At 45.9% G+C, this 13,627-nt stretch overlaps 1 protein-coding gene across 1 annotated transcript in view; it reads right to left on the bottom strand.

Annotated features, from left to right (window-relative positions):
* The window catches only part of MID2 (midline 2), a 204,002-nt gene that overhangs the window by 142,807 nt on the left and 47,568 nt on the right, over positions 1-13,627 (bottom strand). Inside the window, exon 2 of the mRNA XM_081179434.1 lies at positions 8,418-9,136. Within this exon, the coding sequence (XP_081035560.1) occupies positions 8,418-9,080 (663 nt within the window). The 5' untranslated portion in view covers positions 9,081-9,136. The remainder of the gene's footprint in view (positions 1-8,417; positions 9,137-13,627) is intronic.

The raw sequence follows: 13,627 nt of genomic DNA on the forward strand, positions 1-13,627 counted from the left end.
TGTACCATCCTGATCCTGGTATAATAAATCAGAAAACAACCCAAAATACCATATTTGTTGCCCTATAGGATGCACTTTTTCCCCTCCAAAAATGAAGGGGAAATGTGTGTGCGTCCTATGGGGTGAATGCAAGCTTTCGCTGAAGCCTGGAGAGCGAGAGGGGTCGGTGCGCACTGACCCCTCTTGCTCTCCAGGCTTCAGGAAGCTATCTCCCCAGCCTGGCAAGCTCCGGGAACGATGGCGAGGTTGCGCCATCGCTCTCGGACCCGTTCTGGGGTGGGGGAAGCTCAGGCTTCCCCCGCCCACAGCCCCGCAAGCTCCGGGAGCGATGGCGAAGTTGCGCACAACTTCGCCATCACTCTGGGACCCGTTCTGGGGGCTGGGGTCGGGGGAAGCTCGGGCTTCCCCCGCCCCAGCCCCGTGCCTGGGGGGGGGAATAATTTCCCCCTTTATTTCCCCCCCAAAAAACTAGGTGCGCCTTATGGACCGGTGTGTCCTATGGGGCGAAAAATATGGTACTTTTGAACCTGACACCTCAAGGCTTCAGTAGGAAAACTTTATTTGGAGTGGGGTGGGGGGTGCAAAGAGAATAGCCAAGCAACTGTACTCCTATGTCCCAGAAGATAACTTGCAGCAAAATCCCAACCATGTCTGCTCAGAACTAAATCCCACTGAATTCAATGAGGCTTACTCCCAGTTTAAAAACAGTTTAAAACAACTTACAATCACAGAAATAAAGTGTTTCCTAAGAATACCAGGGTAAAGAGGTGTGCCTTCAGCATTCACCGAAACCTGTATAATGAAGACACACCTCTGTGCTGAGGGAGTTCCACAACCTAGAGGCTGCCACAGAGAATGCCCTCTCCTGGTCTGCCACCACCCCAAGCCTCTGAGGTTAGAGGAACTATCAAGAATTTCCCCTCTGCCAATCTCAGCATCCAAGAGGGAAAGAAGTGGTCTTTCAGGTATTTGGGGCCTGACCCGTTCTAGGGCTTTAAAACACTAATGTGAGTGCCTTGAATTAGGCCTGGAAACAAGCTGGCAATCAGTTCACTTATTTTAAAACTGGAGTTATGCAAGACTAAAAGTGAACCCCAGCCAGTAATCTGACTGCTGCATTTTGTATTGCAATCTTAAGAGATGAAGCCATGTGCTCATCCACAGGTCCTAGCAGTTTTCCAGAAGTGTGGATGTGCCCTATGTTTGTTTAGATCAGAGGTGAGGAAGCTGTTCCCTTCCTGAAGCTCTTGGACTCCAACTTTCACCAGCCCCAAGCCAGCATGACTGCGCTAATGTCCGCCTTTCCCGACTTCATTTGGGCAGAAGGATAAACAAAATATAGTCATGTTGAGCCAAAAGAAAAGGACTCCAGAATCCAAAACTGGGCAATACATTCATTAGGCAGACCACCCAAAATATCACAAATTTGTGGCATGATTCCGTGTTCCCCAGGACTCTTCATTAGGTGAGATGTTACACAAAGCATGGGGGGTGGGACGGAGAGAAAGAAGGAAACATACCAATAAATTTAAAACTACAAAAAATGTTTATTAGGCAACAAGCCCCTATTCCCCTCAGAGTGTTACAATTCCCATAGTTCCCTGCAAAGAAGCATCGGTTGTTAAAGCACTCTGGGAACTGTAGCTCTGTAAGAGGGGACAGGTGTCTCCTGCAAATCTCAAAATAAACTATAGTTCCCAAGATTTTGTAGGGGGAGCCATGGCTGTTCAAAGTGGCACGACATTGTTTTAAACGTATAGTGCAGATGCAGCCTCAGTTCTAAGATGGGAGACTGCTGGCTGAATGGAACACACTGTCTGATGAAAAGTTCTGAGAAACCCAGAAGCATGCCACAAGTTTGTGACATTTTGATTAATCCTCCTAATAACACGCACTGCCCAACTGTAGATTCTCCGGAGCTTGAAAATCCAGTAACTCAATAATTTTCCTGCCTAGGCAAATGTTGTTGTCTATTACTAACAATATTTTCCTGTGCAATGAAGTTATTTTTCTAAGACAAATAAGAAACTTGTTTTCCCACCAGTATTTTAGCATCATAAAACCCAGGAAGAATTCTTATCTCTGGAGCGAGATACCAATTTGTTTCACTTAATGATAAAAAGCTGTCTCAACTGTAGGACTGCCCTCTCATTTACAAGAAGGTCTGGCAGCCCTAACCAAGAACCCCCCTCCAAGCATGGGCAGCATTCCTTTCCCTCCAAGGGAAAGATTATTATTATTATTATTAATTACTTGTACCCCACCCATCTGACTGGGTTTCCCTAGCCATTCTGGATGGCTTCCAAGAGATATAAAGACATAAAGGCAAAGCATCCCTGAGCAGGTGCAAAGTGCATTTGCACATTCCCACTGAACACTGCACAAATCGGTGTCCCATGGTAAGGTTTCCACTGGGTAATCCTTCACATACGCATGAGTATCCGGAAAGCTTCCCAGTCACAAAAACCTGTTTTGAATCTGGCAAGATAACACAGCAGTTTGGGACAAGTCACAACTGCATGCTGAAGAGTGGAAGTGGAGATACCATATTACCTAATGGATTGGCACATCTCGAAAGCGCTTATTATAAACCCAAAATTGCTCGTTGCCATTCACATATTTCAGACAGGGGAAACTAAAAGGAGGAAAGGTAACAGGAAGAGAAAGGAAAAGAAGAAATGAAAGTACACAAATACAGTACGGTGGTACCTCGGGTTACAGACGCTTCAGGTTACAGACTCCACTAACCCAGAAATAGTACCTCGGGTTAAGAACCTTGCTTCAGGCTGAGAACAGAAATCGTGCTCCGGCAGCACAGCAGCAGCGGGAGGCCCCATTAGCTAAAGTGGTACCTCAGGTTAAGAACAGTTTCAGGTTAAGAAAGGACCTCCTGAACGAATTAAGTTCTTAACCTAAGGTACCACTGTACTCCTCAAAAAAGTTAAGTACAGTGGTGCCCCGCAAGACGAAATTAATTCGTTCCGCAAGTTTTGTTGTCTAGCGAATTTTTCGTCTTGCGAATCACGAAATCCCATAGGAATGCATTGAAAATCAATTAATGCGTTCCTATGGTCAAAAAAAGTCCAAACAAAGCCAAATTTGGTACAACAACAGTTTATTAACTGCTCTTTAAAGTCACACATACTGTAAAGAGCAGTTCAAAAATTGAAGGGAAAATAAATTAACTTTATAAACAAAACATGTCTTTGTTTTTAGACAAAGGAAACAAAGTCGCGAGACGTTTTCGTCTTGCGAAACAAGCCCATAGGGAAATTCGTCTTGCGAGGCAAATCGAAAACGGAAAAACCTTTCGTCTAGCGAGTTTTTTGTCTTGCGAGGCATTCGTCTTGCGAGGTACCACTGTACTTGCAAAGTTTGTTGCCCTTAGAGAGCTATCTGGGTGAGTGTTAAACCAATCCAGCAGGATTTTAATTACTTTTAATAATAACTATCACAGACAGAGATCTGGACTTGCATCTGAGGGACCTGGGATCAAGCCCTAGCCCAGAAATTGGTTCCCTCCCATCATCTTGGGCAGTACTAAATGTACTCATTGATTAAATGCACTCAGCATTTCATGAAAAATCTGCCCCTGGAAAAGCTGAACTCTGCGACCTGCCTAAATTATGCAAATCTAATGGGGCCGCAACCAAACTGAAGAAATCTTAGCTGATTAAACTGTGTGAGTGCCAGGAATCGATTCATTGATTACGCTTGCATGCAAGTCCAAACAGTAGCTTTGGATCAGAGCCCATCCTTTTGGATCATGCACCTGTGCGTCGCAGCAGGCATCATCTTAGAAGAAGCACACTCTCCTGTATGAGAAAAAAGGAGGGATGCCTCTGTAAAGATTGTACTTGGCACCTGCTGTTCTTTGGAAGTACCTGTACTAAATAGTTATTATGAGTGCATATAGATTGTCACCACATTGTAAGCTGAGCAAAGGCTTTTAAGCCAATTTACTGACTGATCAGTCAAAACACTGCAGCCCTGAAATTTAATTGTGTTCACATATTTTGCACAAATTATTTAGCTCTGGTTAGCAAGGAGAGAGAGAGATGGAGAGAGAGAGAGCACAATGCAGGGCACTGTGATTACAGTAGTTTCAGCTAGGCATAGTGAGAATTTAGCAGCATCTGCTCATACGATTGCAAGTCTCCATGAGTTTCTTAACAACCAGAAACTTGTCTCACTTTAGTTTTAGCTTTTCTATATTTTTTAAAAAATAAATGCTTGCACAATGCAATTGTGCGCCAAACCAGTCCTTGCCTTAACCAAATTACTGTCTCTCCGGTTCAGTTCTCTATCTCTGTGGAGAACTTGCAAAGGAGACCTTCCCAGTGAATCATCCCATGTGAGTCAAATTCATCTCCCATTGTAACCTCCACCATGTGAGGCAGCTGCCTCATCTTACGTCACACGGTCTACTTCCTGCCTGCACAAAGATTGTTTGATTCTTCCTGCCTGTTAAGCTATTCTGGGAGGCTCTGGGCTCTGACTTGCTACCATCCAAAGTGAAGTTGATGAGAACATGGAACAAGGCCTTCTCCATGGTACTGCATAAGATCCTAAACTCCTCCTTCAGAAAGCTTTGTTTAGTTCATTCCCTTCCAGCCTTCAGAAAGACGATTCACATGGTTTTGTTTAAAAGTGCATTTGAGGCTGCCTCATCCCCAATTATTGTTTATAATGCTGTTGTTTTAATACTCCTGTTTTAAACTGAGGTGCAAACCAAAAAGCATTACTGAACCAATGGAATCTACAAGGATCCTGTAATGCAGTCAGCAGTGAACCAGCTGCTTCCTGAAAACATGAAACTGTTTGGAAAAGCTCCGCCTCTTCACAATTTGAAAGCATCAGACATAAACTTTCCTCGACACGGATGGCTTAAAATGCTTATTATGCTGTGCAGCTTAAATCTGACTTGCAAACATTCCCAAGGAGCTGAAATAATACTAGGTCGTCTCATGGTGCAACTCTAGCATATTAATGTAAAGTTGGTCTGAACCAAATGCTTCTTCCAGGACAGTTTGGCTCCAAAGACTCCTACAGAGTAGACTCTCTGTCTCCATAATGTGTTCTTTCCAAATTTTTTTACAAAATTCAGGTCATAGGACAGCCTGGGTTCCTCAAGAGACCTGGCCATCAAACCACCTTCTCTGATATGGCCGGGGAGCGCTTCCAGATTTTTCCGAACCTAGCATTATTTTGCAGATCCAGCCCCCGGTGCAATGCATAAGAGAGAAAGAGAGATGTCTCATTTCGTATGGGTCAAGAACCAGACATTATTCTGATTCCTGTCAGATTCAGCAGAGCCTCCATAACTGCGTAAAAAGTCAAGCATGAAAAGATTCCAATAGAGGCCCAGGAAGCACACAGAGATGCCTGATTCCTCTGTCTCAAGAAGCTCAGGGAAGTTCATCAATATGCACTGACAATCTTGGCTTGAGTGAAGGGAGAACAGAATCCTTTCTCACCCACACTCACCCCATAACAGAAGGATATATACTCTCCAGGAAGAAATAAGGTTCTCGCAACAAGCACCAGACGTTTCTCAGTTAATTCTGCCTCTCTGTACTGGATAATCAGATAACTCTAATATTCTTTATGAGAAGACAACATTTATTCTCACTTCTTTATTACTTGGAATTTGTTACTTTAACCCACATGCAACTACTGCACTTATTCTATGTGCCTACTTTATAGTTTTGTTTTCCATCCTTTACTTTTATCTGCTTTTTTAAAATAACTGTTCTCTCTGTTTTATATACATGACGGAATGAAATAAAAAATATTTACCCCCCCACCCCCAAAACTAAAAAATTACTCTGCCTTTCTAGGAATGTTCACCTTGAAGATATAGGGCAGGGAAGGGATACCTGATCCTGCAGGTGCCGTAGGACTACAACTCCCAACATCCCTGGTCATCCAGCCTGCTCACTGGGGCTAACGGGAGTCTCAGCCCAACAACTTCTGGTGGTAACATCAAAGTCCTGGCCAGCGAGGAACTTGTGGGCAATTCAAACCAGGATACAGATACAATGGACCAAGGAAAGCTTGCAATCAAAGCCAAGATGGCAACTGCCATCTCCAGTTCTTTTCCCTCAGTATTTGATAATGAGAGATATGAGCACAAGACGAGTCCCACTGGATCAGTCCAATGGCTCTTCTAGTCCATCATCCCTCTTCTCACAGTGGCCCACCAGATGCCCATGGGAACCCCTTCTTTCTGAATTTTCTTTTAATGTCATGATTTAAAGACACCAACAGAATGCCCAGTATATCTGAAGGAGTGTCTCCTCCCCCATCGTTCAGCCCAGACACTGAGGTCCAGTGCTAAGGGCCTTTCTGGTGGTTCCCTCACTACGAGAAGTGAGCTTACAGGGAACCAGGCAGAGGGCCTTCTTGGCAGTACCACCCTCCCATCAGATGTCAAGGAGATAAAAAACTACACAACTTTTAGAAGACATCTGAAGGCAGCCCTGTTTAGGGAAGTTTTTTATGTTTGATGTTTTGTCATGATTTTAATTTTCTGTTGGGAGCTGCCCAGAGTGGCTGGGGAAACCCAGCCAGATGGGCAGGGTAATAATAATAATAATAATAATAATAATAATAATAATAATAATAATAATAATATATCTTTGGCTGTGACCACCACAACACCCTATCAAAACTTATTCCATAGCTTATGTATTCCATAGTGGGACACTTCCTCTCACTTCATCCTGGACCAGGATAAACAGCACTGAAAATACTAAAATTCCAGTGTTTTGACAGGGCGGAGAATTCCTCAAACAAAAAAACCAACAACAAAGGAACCCTGGGCATTTGCTTACATCCCTTTACAGCTCTATCTCTCCCCTGGCTCATTATCACACTGGGTGCACCTTGACCCACCATTCCCCATGCAGACCATCATATATACCAAGTGTGAGGAAGCTGTGACTCTTCAGGTGTTACTGGACTGCAACTCCCATCAACCCTAGCAAGCATGGCCAATGGCCAGGAATGATGGGAGTTATAGTGCAGCAACACCTGTAGGGCCAAAGATACCTCACACTCACACCTGCTGTATACCCATAGTGAACTCATATCCCTAAGTGCTGGTCCTTATCTATCCACACACAAAAGGGGGTAGCTACAGGCTGTGGAGAACACTAAGGTTTCCAGATGTACAAAAACACACACACACACAGTTTAAAAACCTCCAGTCCAATCCAAGTCTCACCACCCACAAAATGGGTGACTAACTGCTGGATGGCAGAAAAAACACCAGAAAACTGGGGGGAGAGGGGAGTGAAATGCAAAATCCTAGAGAAAGGCATAGCTGGTCCGGTGGAACTCTGAACAGCTGTGCTCCACCACTGCAGGCCCCACTTCTACCCTTTCTAAAGTCCAAATATTTTTGCTGCTTCCCACTCCTGTAGTCTCTACTACACGCTGACTCTTAAGTGCCTGGAGGCTTACTCTTGTGTTTTGTGGTTTGATCTCACAAAGAAAAAGGGGCTTAAGGCTGGGTGTGAAGATCAGCATGAGGGGGATGACTAAGCTCAGAACCCTTAGTCTTATGGTTCTGTATAACTCATAAAGGGGAATACCATCGCAAACCTTCAATAAGGCCTTTCACACAGCCAACATACAGTGCTAACCAAGATTCCCACACCCACAAATAGTACAGATTCATCTCAGTTAAACAAGCCCCTGACAAACCATGCATCCATCCCACTTGCTTGCTTGCTTGCCTGCCTGCCTCCATCCAGGCCCCGCAGCTTCAGGCAACGTTTGCCACTGCAACCTAATTATGGAAGCCAACACCTATTGAAACAGTCTGCTTCCTTTCAAACAGGAAAACCTTGACTCCAGTTACCCGGTTAGTACCAAAGCGAATTCACACGACCAGATTAGTGTGGTAAGAAAAATGGGGGGTTGTGTTGTATTCATTGCTCCACCACAAAACCAATTTGAGTGCTTCTTCTGTTGTAGAGGGAGTGTGGCTCATAGGAAGAGACCATAGCTTTGTTGCAGAATTATGGGAATCCCCATTTCAGAAGCATCCAGTAGCAGATGATGGAAACGATCTTTGCTCAAGACCCTGGACAGCCAGCCACTGCCAGTCAATGGATACAACTGGGCTAGTTGAGTAAACAGCCTGAGTCAGTTTACAACAGCCTCCTAGTGTTTTGATGCAAAAGATACTGAAAAGTGAGTTCAGAGATGACACAGTGGTTGAGGGATGCAACTGCAGTGAAACAGCAGCTCAGAGCACGTTCTCCATATGTCACTTTGGGGCGTGTGGTTTTTGCAATGAATCCTTACTTATGAACGTACAGGACGGAGCAAAACAGACACAAACCACACAACACACACAGCTGCTGCCACCTCAATCAGTGCCCAAAACCCACCCCGCCCCTTCTTACCTTGAGCTTCTCAAACCGGTCACTCAGGGATGCCACCTGGTGATCCCGGTGCCGCCCCACCAGTTTGCATAAGGCACAGATGAGCTGGTCATCAGCCACACAGTACATGTTCACCTTCTCATTCTCATGCTCAAGGCAAGTCAGCCCACGGAAGTGGGCGTCCGGCACAGGCTCCACCAAGCGGTGGCTGGTGAACGGCTTCTTGTTGGGGTGCGTGGCCCGCAGGCAGCGGTCGCAGTAGGACACCTCGCAGGTGATGCAGGTCTTGACAGCGTCGCGCGGAGGGTCCTGCTCACAGAACTGGCAAGCTATCCTGTCGCCCGCCGACATGGTTGGGCTGTGGCGGTATGGCCGCTCGCGACAGTTCTCGCTGGGGGAATTTGGCCCACTCAGGGAGGCCTTCTGGAAGCGGTCGATGATGTTCTGCAAGGTCACATTGCGCTTGAGGCCCTCCAGGCCCCGATGGTTGAGGGAGATGACATAGCGGCAGGTGGGGCACTGGAAGGCGGTGATGGGCTCAAGAGGCTCTCCGGCGGAGCAGTTGGAGACCAGGATGCGGTGGGCACAGCTGGAACAGAGGCTATGAGCGCACGGCAGAAGGAGGGGGTCTTCAAACAATTCCAAACAAATTGGGCAAGTCAGTTCCGACTCCAGTGTTTCCATCTTTAGTTAAAGCAATCTGGCTTCAGCACTAAAAACGAAGGAGGCAGGTTAGCCACCTGGGAAAGAAAGAAGGGCAAGAGGGGACAGTGAATTATTTATAGACTTTCATTTATCGCCCTCCCACCAAGGAGCTCAGAACGGCATTTTTAGCCTCACAATGACCCCTGAGAGAGAGAGAGAGAGAGCACTCACATCTGTACTATACATTTAAAGCAGGATCATATATTTTAAGCAGTCATGGTTTCCTCCCCCACAAAGGATCCTGGAAACTGCAGCTTGTTAAGGGTGCTGAGAATATTAGGGAACCCCTATTCCCCCACAGAGATACATTTCTCATGATGGTTTAACAGTTAATACCTTTGTGAGGTGAAGAGGGGTCTCTTCACAGGTTAGAGCAACATAAAAAAAAGAATTAAAACAACTTAAAATCACAATTAGAATATGCCCTATTAAAGATCTATTTCAAGTGTCGAAGTACAGGGTAACGAAATGCATGTTCAGCATATGACAAAAACTATACAATGAAGCCGGGAGAGGGAATTCCACAACTTAGGGGCTGCAACAGAGGATGCTCCACCTGGGCCACCCCCAAATTTCTGAGAGTGGTGCAGCTCTTAAGAGGGCTCTCTCTGCTGATCTTAAAACCCAAGAGAGTATGCTGGGAAAGAGATTCCAGGGGCTGAACCTTCTGCATACAAACATATGTGCTCAGCTACTGGGTCGCAATTCATTTCGCTTTGAGCTGTGGTCCCTAACCTTCACTGTACATCAGTCCGTGTGGCTAAATACGGTATTTTTCGCCCTATAGGACGCACTTTTCCCCCTCCAAAAATGAAGGGGAAATGTGTGTGCGTCCTATGGGGCGAATGCAGGCTTTCGCTGAAGCCAGGAGAGCGAGAGGGGTCAGTGCGCACCGTCCCCTCTCGCTCTCCAGGCTTCAGGAAGCTATCCGCAAGCCGTGGGAGAGCTGTGCACAGCTTTCCCACGGCTTGGGGATAGGTGCCTGCACCCGAAGCCTGGGGGCGCGCTGAGCTCAGCGCCCCCCAGGCTTCAGGCTTCGCGCAGCTCTCCGCTAGCCGTGGGAGAGCTGCACGAAGAGCTTCCCTGCACCCAGAAGCTTGGGGCGCGCTGAGCTCAGCACGCCCCAAGCTTCGGGCTTCGCGCAGCTCTCCTCTAGCGTGGGAGAGCTGCGCGACTTCCCACGGCTAGCGGATAGCAGCCTGTTCTGGGGGCTGAGGTCAGGGGAAGCTCGGGCTTCCCCCGCCCCAGCCCCGCACCTGGGGGGGAAATAATTTTTTTTTTCTTTATTCCCCCCCCCAAAAAAAAACTAGGTGCGTCCTATGGGCCGGTGCGCCCTATGGGGCGAAAAATACGGTACTTCCATGTGGATATTCCACAAATTAAAGGATCTGAAGATTTTGAAATGACACATTTATGTAGGTTAGAGATGGCCATTGATGGCCTACAAGAAAAAAACACACAAATTTCCAATTCATATTAGCTCAATCATGTTATGAAACTGTTGAGTGCAAGATTTGAGTTCCCCGGAACACTTCATCAGATGTTTAAAAGGCATTAGAGGGAAGAAGAGAGAGAAAGTCTGCTGCCGTTTATCAAGACACGTTAACCTGCTTTGCTGAAAGACTTAAGATGGTATATGGGTGGAGGTAGCAGACAACCGGGGTACTTTTGCTTTCAAACAGAGCCCCAGCCATATGGAAAGTGGGAGCAAAAAAATGAATGATTTCCCATTTCTGCAAATACAACACCCAGGAATTACTCAGATTTTTCTTGAAGTATGGAACAGGGAAGGGGGAAATAAAGAGGGAAATTGGAAAGAGGTTATTCCACACATTCTGTGCAAATTGGCAAACTGTGTTTTGTTGCTGCTATCACTACACGCCACCCCTAATCTTTGTCAAATGGAAGCAAGATTCCAGGGATTCCAGGCACTCACCCAGGGTTTGTTTCCACTGCAAAATCAAGGCACAGTGGAGTTTGCTGTGTCTTATAAATGTGGTTTGTTCACACACATTGACACCTAAAGCCTTCCACAGAGGGGCCACAGAACATGACACCCCAAGAGTGTCTCTTGTTGCTCCTCTCGTGGCTTCAACAAGCTTGGGTCCAAAACAGCAGCCAGCCACGGCCCCCGTCTCTCAGAGCAGCCTCTCTCAGCCAGCATGCATGGAGTTCTGCCCACTTCCGGCTGCTTCTTCCCAACAGCCTTTGCAGAAAACAACTCTTCCCCTTCCGCTTCCAGCATCCCCTCTGTCACCCTGGCAACCTCATTTAAAAAGCCTCCTGCAAAAAGCACTTTTCTTTTCTTTTTTTACTGTGGTGACATCTTGCCCCCTGTACTAATCCTGGCAGCCTCCCCCTTTCTTCTCTGATGCTGAATGTCTCACCTTTTGGCAGGATAATGACTCTGCTATCTCCCCTCTATGGAAGTCAAGCCAGAGAAGCCTAGCTCCTGAGGAAGCTGGCTTGACTTCAAACGCCAAATTTACTAATTTCATAAAATATGGGCAGAAACTCGCACCCAGGAATTTTAAGGGATCCTTGGCCCCTGCAAACCCAGAACACCATTTATTTGACTTGGTAGCATAGCTGTCAACTTTTCCCTTTGCTTGCGAGGAATCCTATTCGGAATAAGGGAATTTCCCTTAAAAAGGGGGGAAAGTTGACAGCTATGCCTGGTAGTCACTTGTTGCCCAAAGGTGTCTAAGTGGTTTACAATGTATTTAAAAACATAAATGCATTATACTGTTTGTGTGTGTGTGTGTGTGAAAGTATTGGGAAATAAATAAAAATTTTATAGAGCGAGAGAGAGAGATAATTTATTTCCCAATACTTATATACCACTTAATTGTAATAAAACCTCAAAGCAGTTTTCAAAAAATCAAACCATCCAAAAATAATTAAAGTCAATTATAAGTTTACATTGCATGTTGACATTCCACCCATCTGGGTAGCGTTGTCTAAGCAGAAATGTGTTTTAACAGGCTTAAAAAATAATGAAGGGAAAGGCACCTGCCTGATGTCAATAGGCAGGGAGTTTCAAAGTGTGGGTGCTACCACACTAAAATATCAACGTCTTACAAATGTGGAGTGAGCAAGCCTTTTTTCCTAGCTGGAACTCACCAGAACTCAGTTCCGGCACCTCCCAGGTGGGTGCAACTCCCGAACAAGGGAGGTGTTCATGGTGAATTCCAGCACCTCTTTTTCTAGAAAAATAGCACTGGGAATGAGCGTTATGTGGTACCTGTACCACTCAAAGTGGTTGAGTGAGCTTTTCGAAAACATCTGTATTGGGAAATTTTTAATGTCTAATGTTTTACCATTTTTAATGTGCTGGAAGCCACCCAGAGTGGCTGGGGAAACCCAGCCAGATGGGCGGGGGTACAACAACAACAACAACAACAACAACAACAACACATATACACACACACATACCAGGTATTTGGATCTTGATAAATGTGCCTTGGGTGCCAGCACAAAATGTCTGCCACAGGCAGTAAAAAAAGGTCACAGTACTCCATAACTAAGAGCACCATCACAAAAAGCACTGCACAAACACACACATACAAAACATACATACACCAACAGCAACATTAAGCTTTGGCAACCCTCCAACAGTACAGTGTTGGGCACTCCCATGCAGAGGCATGCCAATTCGACAGACCCACACCTGCAACCAGCTGGCTCAGGGATGAAGCTTGCTCTTCCAACTAGTTTCATAACCCTGTCATCTCTGCTTTGGTTTTTGCGGAAGCCACTTTCCATCCTTCAGGTCTATTGCACAACCAACAGTGCAGGAAGCTTCCGGGATTCATTCACTTGCTCTGGTGAGGGTCAATGACTCACTATGCTCATGTCCCACTTTGCAGCTGTGTGCAGCTACTCTTCTCCACCAAGAAAATAAGTAACTGTTGGGAAGTAGACATTCCTCATGTCACATATGCACGGAAGGCCATACAGGAATATAGGAATCTGCCTTCTACTTACAATGAACCCACCTAGCTGAGCAGTCTTCAGCGACGCCCTTTAACCCAAACATGCACTGAGGGACAGCTTTCTTGTTTGTTTGTTTGTTTGTTTGTTTGACCATATATTTATATGGTGGAAATGTGCTGCTGCAACAACCCACCTTAGAATTCAACTATGACCACAGTGTTTCTCAAACTGAGTCCCCAGCCGTTCTTGGACTACAACTCCCATCATCCCTGACCACTGGTCCTGCTAGCTAGGGATGATGGGAGTTGTAGTCCAACAACAGCTTGGGGGCCAAAGTCTGAGAAATACTACAATAGGGTGTCCACAACCCACCTACTGAAGCTCAGTGACCTAGTTCGGCATGGCCTACACTGACTGACAGTGGGTCTCCAGCATTTTAGTCCGGGGTCTCTCTCACAGCCTAGCCTGAAGGTGCCAGGGTTTTAAACTGGAACTTTGAGGCTGGTGGAACTGCAAAGTGTGTGTTCTACCACTGAACCCTCACAATCCTTATTCCCCCTCTTATCCCCATTTCCCACATTTTTTAAATA

This window comes from Podarcis bocagei, assembly GCF_964188305.1.
Source record: "Podarcis bocagei genome assembly, chromosome: Z".
Taxonomy (NCBI): Eukaryota; Metazoa; Chordata; class Lepidosauria; order Squamata; family Lacertidae; genus Podarcis; species Podarcis bocagei.